We start from the raw sequence: 11,647 nt of genomic DNA, 5'->3' as shown, positions 1-11,647 counted from the left end.
AGCCTGCCTGGGGTGATTTAAAAGCATGATGGATGATGCATGGAAAATATAGGTACATGATATTCAACATTATTAATTCAGTGTTATTTCAGTAGTAGGGGTGATGGAAATACTTTATGAAGGACAAAAGATGATGTGCTTGTGTAATTAAGTGCTTTCATGTACAGTATGAACTGTGCGTGCACCCAGTGTGTGTTTTTCCATCCTTCATGTGTTACACAAGCATCTTGTGATGCTCTCCTCTCTCCCACTGGCCATTTTCCTTTTTTCCTCCTTTAAAAAAAAAAAAAAAGCAGAACATGTTCTACTACACATATTGATTTGTTTGCCAGCGTCTGCATGCATCTGGCCCAACAGCAGGGGAGCATTCACATCCTAGCATGTTCACTGTGGTTCATAACAGTTGATAATGGAGGAGGCACAACACAGAACACTGCCGAGGTTAGGATTTTACCATATGGGGTGAGGAGAGGGAATGAGCAACCATATGGATCAAGGTTTGAATACAAGTGTGTGTGTATATATATAAATCCGAATCAGCTTTATTGGCCAGGTTTGCGCAAACAAACAAGGAATTTGACTCCGGTTAATCTTTGCTCTCAAAGTACAACACTCACTTAACATATAAGAATAAAAACAGAAAGGACAGTGGACAGTAAGAATATATATATATATATATATATATATATATATATATATATATATATATATATAACCTATATATATATATATATATATATATATATATACTGTTAAGTATACAGAATAACAATACAATATAATTTACAAAAAATATACAATAACAATTGAAGAGAGGGAAGGAATAGTGCAATATCAGTATGGTCTGAGATTTAAGATTTAAATATAAATATAGGGCAAGGCAGTTCAGTGCAATGGTGAAATATTAATAACAATATTGTAATCGTAAGATTGAAAATATACATGAGGTAGATGAGCAGAACATATGAATGATAAATAAAACCAAAACGGGAACCTGTTTTTGGCTGCTGGATTAAGATTGGGTGAGGGGGTTGGCTGAAAAAAGTCAGATCAAGCTGCTGACAAATAGACCTACTGTTCTAAAAAATATAAAACATATAGTGTGTGTATGCTGTATGTCAAACAGCATTGGTTACAGGTTACTCTTGTTTTTGTATGCCAATATTTGTTACATATGTACAGTATGTTAACAACACATGTTCAGGGTCCACATTGGGAGGATGGATTGGTGGGTCCACAAAGTATCGAACTTTAACTCAGGAGATACTGGTATTGTAACCATGATGAAGAAGGTCCCCTAAAGAGATATTTTACTGATTTTCACTGCCCACACAAAGATGACACAGAGCTGGATTGAAATTGGCAACATATCCCTTTAACTAAGTAGTCATTTTGACCCAAACCACAATGTTGGATCACGATGATCTTACCTTAAACCTAACCAAGTCAGTTACGGACCTGAACAAATTTGGTTTCCGGTACAGATCTGGTAGTGACAGGCAGACATTTTGACTGACTTATTGTTGGAAAAGCATAAACATTGATAGCTCCGTTCTATACAAGTGCCTATGAGGCCTATTTGCAGTTTTTTTTATTGTGAATATTTCCAACATTGTCATTAATGACATATTCATGTTGTTTATAGAATTATAAGTTAAAAAATTCACACAAGATGTAAAAAAGAGAAAAAAGTGGTTTTCCTCTTACTCTTCAACTTTGCAGTTAATGTAATCATTTGAAAAATCACATCCTAAATGATTACTCAAGTGTACTTTCAAACTTTCACCAAATGAATAAGGAGAAAAAATGCATGCATGCACAATGTTCCTCCTCCCCTGGGGTTCATTAGAAGCAATAGAATTCAGTGACCCAGAAACTAAACCTAGCCCAAATCAATTAGCAGACATACACATGCATACATTTGAGCTGCTAATTACAAAGCCAAACTCCACCTCAAAGGGAGGGGTTTCCTCTTTGAAGATGAATCAAACTTTGAAAAGCCAAAATGTTTGGTAAATACTGTATTTTTGTTGGCTTCAATGTTATAATGCTGAGCTGGTGTCAGCCAGTAGAAGGGGTTTGATTAGGTTTCAAGAACTGTAAGACTCAAATTTGACTGTCTGCTGTATTAATGTGGACCCCCAAAATTATAGCTTTGACTTTAAATTATACGCTAAAAACGGTTGTGACTGTCACTGAATGCATGCCAACTCTAGGTTTTACAAAGGTAAAGCATGATCTATTACTATTTATTTACAATGTTTTATAATACTATTTTTTATGACTAATATTTTATTGACGTTTTCCTTTTTTAAGGGACAATAAGGGAAAAAACATTCAAAGAAAATATACAAACTAACAATAGAAGTTACTAATAACATTAACAATGGCTTTGTTCAGTGTCCCAGTCAGCCATGTCAGTGTCCCAGTGAGCCAGCATGAACAATACCAGGACCCTGGAACTGAAGCAGTTAAATGGAACTCAGCCATCATTCATTTTATTATTTATACCTGTGATTTTTCTACTGTTACGTATCAAAATGTTTTCTGTGAAAAATCAAACTTCTATTTATCAAAAGTAGTACTTTTATTTTTGACATTTGAATAGAATGAAATTGATAATAATGGTTATACTTCTACTTTAAATATCAACTAATCAGTATTTTTTGTTAACAATGGATCAAATGGCTAAGCGTAGTTTGAAAAGGGTCCTTCGTAGTGACAAACCCATAGAGAATTAGCACCAAACTCTGCTGTTCTCCTGCTCTACAATGCGTTTTAGCAACTTAAGCTTAAAGAAGAGTGAATATTTCATGCAAAAGGTGGACACACACATGACTCAGAGTGACTGCATGCTAATGTTGCTTTGTGTCTGCAAGATGTGTGAATTTGCCGCAACAACTTTATAAGATGATAATACATTCATGTTGTTGTTTTTGGCGTGTTCCACTGCCCCTAGTGGCCAAAAAAGTAATTAATGCAGCTTTAATGAGTTTGAGTGCAGGCAGTCACAAGTATTTATGCATTACATTACTGCTGCTATGTTAATAACATGTTTGAGTATGTTTTCCACCACTGCAGCAGTTGTTGTGTGCTTTAAAAATGTTTTCCGGGTAGATTAAAATAAATCACTCTTCTATCACTAGTGGATATCACTATATCTTGCTGTTTGAGCAAAACTTTAACGGAGAATGTGGATTTATGAATTGTGCATTATCTCTTAACTCTTTGATTATAGCAATAATTACAGTACTTCCCCTTTAAGAAAGTGACAGCAACAAGAGGTGGAGGAGCTGGTCAGGAACTGGCCAGGAGCGGACGGACCGCAGTGAAGGAATCTCAAAACTTTTCCAACATACAGTGCCGCCGTGGTTGGTTTACTGTTTTACTTCGCCTCCGGCATGTCCCCTAATATGAAAATAACGTTCACGTTGCCATACTGTGTGCGTCGGTGATGAAGTGGATGCTACTGCCTGCTTGGAAGAACGAAACTTGCGAGAGGAAAAACTTATGGAATGATGCACGAGCGACTGCATCCCTCCCTCCAAAGTTCAGCTAAGGTGGCTAACGTTAGCTAGCGCAGGACTCAGCTTGCTAACTCTGATGTGGAAGTTTGGATAACGTTAAACCTGTGTCCATCCGTCAAAACAAGTAGGAACACGTCACCTGGTATAGTAGAGAAGGGCGTGAGGATATCTAACGTTAGTGCTTGTGGCAAACTGAAAACTATCATCCTTGGCTTGTTATCTTAACCGCACCAGGTTACAGTATCAAGCTAATCATTTTTAGCCAAGTGGAGCTAGCAGACAGACAGCTAGCCAATTGGAAAGTGAAGTTAAGTAGCTATACTGTAAGGTTACTGTAGTTAGCGTTAGTTAAAACTCGGTGAGAAATGACATGACACACTTCCCGTTTACCAGCTGCTCTCCATCATGAAAGAGGCTGCAGTATTTTTTAACGTTTCTGGAAATTGAACAAGTTTAACTAAATGGTATCAACACTTGCTAGATTCTTCCCGAGGAAATGAGAAAAGGAGCGATAACCCTCACGACAATAGCATGAGAAAGTAATATCGCAGACGGATGTACTTAGCTACTCGTGTCATCATTATCACCGTGAGTTGTGGCTGTAAAAGTCGGTAGGAATGTCATGGACATACAGTTAATACATTTGACAGAGTTAGTAGATAAGAGCTGTATTGACTCTGGACCACTTTGACAAGCTGTGTGACTTTTGAAGAAGTTGGTTTTGAGTGAGAGTTTTGAGGCACCCCAAGCTACTCACTATCAGCCCTGCATTTCTCCTATTATTGTTTTGCATTATCTGTTTGGTCACATCCCTGCCTCTTTATCAAGACTTTCTTGGGGGCATTCTACAGTTTGGAGCCTTTGGAGCCTTTTTGCATCATTATCACTATTGTTCATCATCACCCACATCCAGAGGGCCTGCATCTTGGATGAAGTGGAGTGTTCTATAATGAAGGTGACAGTGACATTTGGGCAGACAGGTGTGGTGGTGCCCTGCAAGGAGGGGTGGACTGTGAGGGACCTCATCCAGCAAGCAACACAGAGATACAGAAAACTCCTGGAACAGGTACCGTTCATAAGTTTGAAATGCACCTATTAGCACTGACAATTGGTCTCTTGGGAGAATAGGCAGTATTGTGACATAGACCTGTGATTTGGTATAGCTGCTCCACATCCACGCAAAGGTGTTTATTATTATTGTAACAAACTATTTATGCTCAATGTACAAACATCAGTAAATGGTTTTGAGGGATATGCAGCCTTATAATACAAATATTGTTGTTTTCCCAATAAGATACTGTTTTTTGAATAAATGCAGACATTTTTTGAAAGAGATGACACATGTATCCAGTCAGGACCGGGTATTTCTTTAGATGTGTTGTGACTGGTACAATAGTACAATACTGGACTTTTGGTACCGAAACAATACTTGCCATGAATATTTACATTACAGGTTTTGATGCTTGCTAATATACTATGACTTAAAACTAACTGGACTGACCTTGTGTCAGATACATCTCAAAATGTACTCACCTTGTACATCACCTTACAAGGCAGTTATGGTGGATGTTTCTCTCATGTCAGTGCAGCTCATTCATCTCAGTGGCAATTGTTGCAGTTATAGAATAAGTTTCACTTTCATTGATACCAAATAGTCCAAGGACATGAACAAAAATGTAATTTAAACTCGTTTTGAGTCGATTTAACCTTCGAGCCATCAGTTATTATTCATTGTCAGAAATAGTTTTGGAATAAAGTGTTAAGATTTTTATGGACTCCTGAAAGGCTTAGAAATGAGAGGAGATTACTTTTTATGAAACCGCACTTTCATAACATTTGAGGTTTTCCCCAAAGTCTTAAAATAATCAAATTCTCTGTCATTTTTATATCATGAAAGGGCCATATGATTTTCACATCCCAAAGTCTTTGGAAATTAGACAAAGCCATGGAGGTCCAGATCTCCATAATTGCTGTATAAAAAATTAAAAGCATATCTGATGTGAATTGTGATGGTCCAGACAGGAGCAGGCATGAGTCTTCCCACTTTAGTTGTGAATGTAAAATGCAAATGACTCCCTCTTGTGATTCCTTCATGACTGCTGTTGATTCCCTTCGCTGCTCTCAGGGCAGGAACCTCGTGACCCCCATCAAACGACCAAATCTTCTCAGTGACTCGCTTCATATTGGCTCCATTATTCAAAGAGCATACCAGTCATATAGATAGATGGCCTCAGTTGCGATTGAGTGGGAGATGTCAATGCTGTGTGTTTGTGTTTATGTGGGACAGACACAGAAACAGCACTTGTAGATCGCCTCATTTTTTCCCACCCTCTTTTCCTTGCTCACTCTACTTTTTTGCCTCTTAATCTGCCTTCATCTACCCATACATCAGACCTCCCCACTGAGTGCTCATTGTGTTTTGCCCTCTTCATCTTGTCATCATTTTCTTCTCACAAGTTACATCTCCTCTTCACCTTCCACATAGCTGGAGCCCTCGCTTCCCTTTCATTTTTAACTCTTCTTCCTCTTTGAACACTTCCTCCTGCTCTTCTTTATGAGATAACTCTATTAAGCCTAGAAGTAAAGATATCTAGTTTAGATATTTAAATGTTTCAAGCAGGGGTGTCGGACTGGGGGAAAGGGGACTGAGTATCCAGGGCCCTCATGTGAGGAGGGCACAAAAAGATGCTAGAATGAATAGCTGTGGATGTGGGGAGGGGCCCATAGAAAATGCCTTTCTACAGGGCCCAGAATTTTGTGCTACGCCCCTGGTTTCAAGTCTCTAAAATTAACAGGATGGGCAACTGGGTATAGGCAGGAGCAATGTTTGCACCTGCTTTTGGTCCAGGTAGAGTTATTTTAGGTGTTCCAACTGAACATATTAATTATTTTCACTTTGTGTGTAAGGGAATATAAACTATCATGATATTGCTGCTATTTTGCACATTATTCAAAAAGGACAAAACACTTTTTTTAAATACATTTTTTAAACTTTCTAAGCGTTAAGCCTCTGGGTGGGCGTTTCCAGCTTTTGATTGACATCTGAGGACCTGCTTTTTCATGGCAGTCATATTGCTATGGCGTAGCAGGAAAAGCACAGGTGTTATTGATAACATTAAAACAACGGCATTGCATTTATCTCAGCTAGTTCCAGGGTCCTGGTATTGTGCATACTGGCTCACTGGCACAGCTTACCGGAACACTTGATGGAACTGAGCCATAAACATTTGTTTCACATGTGCTTTTTGTGCTCTGACAAGTCAAAATGTCAGCTCTGTAAAAGGTCTATTGCTAGGAGATGGCCTTTTAACTTCCCGTGGTGCACTACTGACTGGAGCACATCATACTGCATAGACCACAAATGTTGATCTTGTTGAAACTTTTCCCATTTTCAACAAGTGCACATAGCGTTAGCCGTTAACAATTTAAGCTGTCTGTCCCTCAACAACATTTAACATTTGTGGGGAACCATCATGTTGTTCTGTTTGTAATCAGTAAATCATTGATCAGACTGTAACCTCATTACTGTGATTTGAGCTACGACACAGAGTACAGAGATGTAAAGCTACGTAGGGAGTGCTCAAATCGTTTAACTCCCTTTTGGAATCAGGGTGATAATACGAACAATTTCTCGTGCCTGCTCACACAGATATCTCATCAATCCAATTACCTTTTACTGTACCAAAAACCAGACCACCAAACCATGTTGCGGTGCAGTTTACCTCATGTCTAACACAAGAGCAGCAACATTTTAGGTGTTATTAATGTTGAGATGAGAGACCGAGTGAGTGCTCTAGGTGTGTTTTCCTGCAGCAGCGATGTGTGTAATGATGCACCTCCCTGCTCTATCGATTAGGTCTCAGAGTGTTTAAATACTTTGCTTCCTGCATGTGTGAATTAAATGCCTTGTTAAGCACATGCACGTGTGTGTGTGTGTGTGTGTGTGTGTGTGTGTGTGTGTGTGTGTGTTCTGCCATCCTGCGGCTCTTCTTCTTTCTCTTCTCTGTTTTCTTTCTCTCTTCCTACTCTCTCTCACACCTTTGTCAGCCCTTTGCAGTCTCTCCTCTTACTATGTTTACATTCCCTTTGCAGTCTCTCCTCTTACTATGTTTACATTCCCTTTGCAGTCTCTCCTCTTACTATGTTTACATTCCCCTTTTGTAATTTCTGTTTTTACTTCTCCTTCCGCCCTCATTCTTCCCAGTTTTGTGATAGTTTTGGCCTCTCTCTTCTCCTTGTTTGTTGTTTTGACATTTTAAATATTCTCCTTTTTGTTTGTTTTCACTTTTTCACAGCTCTCCTTTCGCCTCCTTTGACTGCCTCCTCCTTGTCTTTCTCCTCTCCCTCGTTCCTCCTCTCTGGGATGGAGAACATGTATTCTCCTAAATTGCTTCATCTCATCCCATCCCCTCTTTTCTCTTTGTATTTGTTTCTCTGTGTAGTTTTCTCGCTCTCTTCCCATCACTCAGTCATTTCACTGCAACACTAATCTTTTGTAGCTGTGTAATTATGGCTGTTAATGTGTTCCAGGATTAGAAAGCCAAGATATGTGTGTGTGTGTGTGTGTGTGTGTGTGTGTGTGTGTGTGTGTGTGTGTGTGTGTGTGTGTGTGTGTTAAAGAGCAGTCCAGTCCCTAATCCTCCCTCCCAGAGCTAGGCAAATCATGTTTTTAAATTGTCACAGAGACAGCAAGCTTTCTGTCTGACTCTCTCTCTCCCTCTTTCCCTCCTCCCTATCTGCTTCATCCTTCTCAGAAAGCTGAGAATACTGCTTGTATTAAAAACATTTTTTTTTTTTTTTTAAATCTTGTGTGTTCCTGCTTACATCCACTGTTCCCACAGTGGTGCTTAACAGGAGCTAACACTTAAAATAGGCAGTTTCAGAGAGGATTATTTTGTGTTTTAGTTACATTGAATTTACATTTTTTTAATTTTTTTGTTTCATGTTGATAGTGGCCTAATTATTAGAATTTGTATACCGCTTTGTGTTACCCAGTATGGAACCAAAGGGGAATAGAATAAACATATTGGATTAGAACGGGAAAGGCAATAATAGAGTGCTGATGTGTTTATGTATGGTACACCAGACTTTTGTTAAACCACGCCGTTGAAAAGTCCCTTAAAGTTTCTGTAGATTCTCTGCTCATGTAAAGCTCTTTTCAATGAAAACTAAATACAATATGCAACCTTGAGTTTGGCTAACCTGTTTGTAAACATAAACACATAACTTATTGACTGATGTTAAGCTGTAAAGACATACAGTACTGTAGATAACCAATTTGAGATGAAGCTCAAAATAAAGGCCACGAGATGGATGGAAACACAAGAAATACACCCTAACTTTCATATTATTGGTTGATAGTTATTTGCGCCTGACCCTGTCCCTTTCAGATGTTTTTAAGTTGTAAAACAATGTGCACAGACAGGGCATTGGTGGGTTAAGCAAATCCAGTTTATGTTAGGTATGTGTGACAATTGATCAGCTCTCCCTCCATTAAAAGACATTTTAGCTGCCTGTAAGTATTTAAAATGTATGCCTTGGTATCACAAATTGCAGGCAATATACATTTATAACATATAGGACAGCTGGCAAAGACAGAGCACAATGTGGTAAACTGTAGAAAGACATGGAATTTGAGTAGGCATAATATATCCAAAACCAATCTACTGAAGTATGCCTTTATATTTGACTCAAATGCAACCACTTAGATGGGTTTGGGACACCCCTGTACAGTAAGTAGGGCTGCACGATGGAAAATTTCTAATTGCAATTATTGATGTTGCGACTGCGATATGATTCACAATATTAGAGGAAATAATGATTTTTGGATCATTATTCTCCTTTTCATTTAAAAAAATAAAAATAAAAATGATTATAGTGTGATTTTTGCGAGGATCTGTACCAAACAAAGTTTTTTCTTTAGTCTGTAGGATACGATTTGTGGGCCGGGACGTCTCTGCAGCACCACAATACTCACAATGGTTTGACACATATTTTGCTTTAAACAAATATTGCACCCCCCCCTGCGTTTGGATATTTCACTAGTCCATATTGCGATTCATGTGGAGAGGTAGCAAAGAGGAAATGAATAAACCTTTTGAAGGAATCAGAAACAAAGATGATGAATGTAAAAAGGGAGATAGCTGGCACAGGGCAAAGAGGAAGTGTGGCCCGAGGAAGGGAAGCAGAGGTTGTTTTTCGAGGGGAGTTGTCAGGAAGTTATCAGCTTGTTGACAGACTTCTTAATTACCTTTGGCAAAACAGACGTTTGCAGTTGTGTGCTTATGGATACCCGTTTATTGGGTTTTAGGTCCAGTCGGCTGTATTCTGTGAATTATCAGACTGGACAATCGCATTAACATCAGCATATATTCAAGTGAAATTTGATTTGAGTTGCCTCTCTAAAATATATATGCAATGTGTATTATTATAGATAGATAATATCTATATTTGACACAATATTGTTGCTAAAATTGTGTGTGTGTATATATATATATATATATATATATATATATAATTATAAACAAACTTTTTGTAAGCTGATGGTGTGTGTACGCATGTGAATGCTTACACTTGCACATATTGATTGTAAGGTGGATGTTTATAAAAGGGTTCCTGCCTATGTGGGTGTGCGCTGTAGTTTCATTAGCACGGGCAGGAATGCTGATGAGGCGTGGCCAAACACGCTAACAAAATCATAAAACACCCTGGCCTGGACCCATGCCAGAGCACAGGCAATTATTTCTGAGAGGCAGGGAGTAGACGCGTGACGCTTTCTCTGCAGACAAACTGTGTTGATCCAGCCTGACAAATATTCTATTATATTCTATTCTATGCTCCAAGTTATGTACGATGTAATGGCACATATGCTTCTCCAAATTAGCCTGACAAGCTTGCCGTAGCTAGATCTTTATTATATTTGAATGAATGCCCTTGTATACAGATCATCCTGGTTGGTTAAGTGTACTGTTTTACATGCCAAATGAATGATCAAAGGATGGCTGCTCACCAGACAGTGTTAGAAGGTTAACATCCAAATTTATGAACGCTGACAAGTAGTTAAGATGCTAATCAAATCTTATTTTGAACCATCAAGATCCTAACCTAACTAGATGAGTGAAGAACATTTAGGCTTGTGCACAGCCTCAATGTGGAATGCTGAAATGTTAATGTGGTGAGCAATGGTTACCGTGGCATTTCCACCAGCAATTTTTCTGCTTTGTTTTTCACAAAAGACAAGCTTTGTTACTGCGAGTCACAAGATGGGTCAAGGGACAATTTAACTCTGATTTCATTTTTCCACAGAGTTTGGTGCTGCATTAGTACACACTGCTTCTACTAAATAATACTTTGTACCAATAATACTACATTACTGGCATAACTGACCTTCTTGACAAAAGTGGGATGATTCCAAACCTCTCAGTTTTGGCTTATAGAACCATATTATTGGAAATGTAATTTTCCGCGCCAGAGTTTGCTCAAAGTTAGCTGTTTCTCAGTGTACCCAAGTCCACATCTTGGCACCGCCTCCAGTTTTGACAACAGCAAGCATACCAAACTCTTATGTCAACTGACAGACTAGAAAGGCTTACTGTTCAGAGATAAAGAATGGGGGGGTTAATCACACACCTGACAACACTGAATAATCTACATAGTGTTTTAACTCTGGTGGGATGATACTACAACCTAATAATAATTTCTAGATCATGTCCTGAGAGTAAAATACCTCAAATTACCAAGGCTTATCTGTAATAGTATCAGGAAGAACAGTGTATTAAGTGCTAATCCCCCTGATTTTCAAATTAGATCAGTGTGTTTACAACTCTTATCTTTAGTCCTACAATATCTGAGTGCCCCTCTAGGTTTTTAAACTGTCAGGAGGCACAGGGTTTTTGCAGTTAACAAAAAATATGTAACACATTATCCATGCGTTCCCTCTGAATAATAGACAAGATCAGTGTGCTCACAGCTCTTATCTCTCCACCTCTCCATCTCTTGTCGTCTTGGCTGTGTGGCTTGCCTACTATAGCGAGAGATCAAAGGGGTTGTTGACCTAAAAACAACAGCAGGTTACCAAAGAAATGAGGCTGTTTCATGACAGTGTTTTGCAAAAACCTTCT

The 11,647-nt window shown here is 38.6% G+C and overlaps 1 protein-coding gene across 8 annotated transcripts in view; it reads left to right on the top strand.

Annotated features, from left to right (window-relative positions):
• Positions 1-3,280: 3,280 nt before the first annotated feature.
• The window catches only part of LOC144525055 (partitioning defective 3 homolog B-like), a 238,559-nt gene continuing 230,192 nt past the window's right edge, over positions 3,281-11,647 (top strand). For 7 of the 8 annotated variants that reach the window (XM_078261531.1, XM_078261530.1, XM_078261535.1 and 4 more), the window contains exon 1: positions 4,392-4,593. In XM_078261531.1, the coding sequence (XP_078117657.1) occupies positions 4,477-4,593 (117 nt within the window). In that variant the 5' untranslated portion in view covers positions 4,392-4,476. Of the gene's footprint in view, positions 3,561-4,391; positions 4,594-11,647 lie in introns of those variants that run through there. The other variant, XM_078261533.1, reaches the window with a different exon arrangement.

This window comes from Sander vitreus, chromosome 11, assembly GCF_031162955.1.
Source record: "Sander vitreus isolate 19-12246 chromosome 11, sanVit1, whole genome shotgun sequence".
Taxonomy (NCBI): Eukaryota; Metazoa; Chordata; class Actinopteri; order Perciformes; family Percidae; genus Sander; species Sander vitreus.
This window is presented reverse-complemented; position numbering and strand designations above follow the sequence as displayed.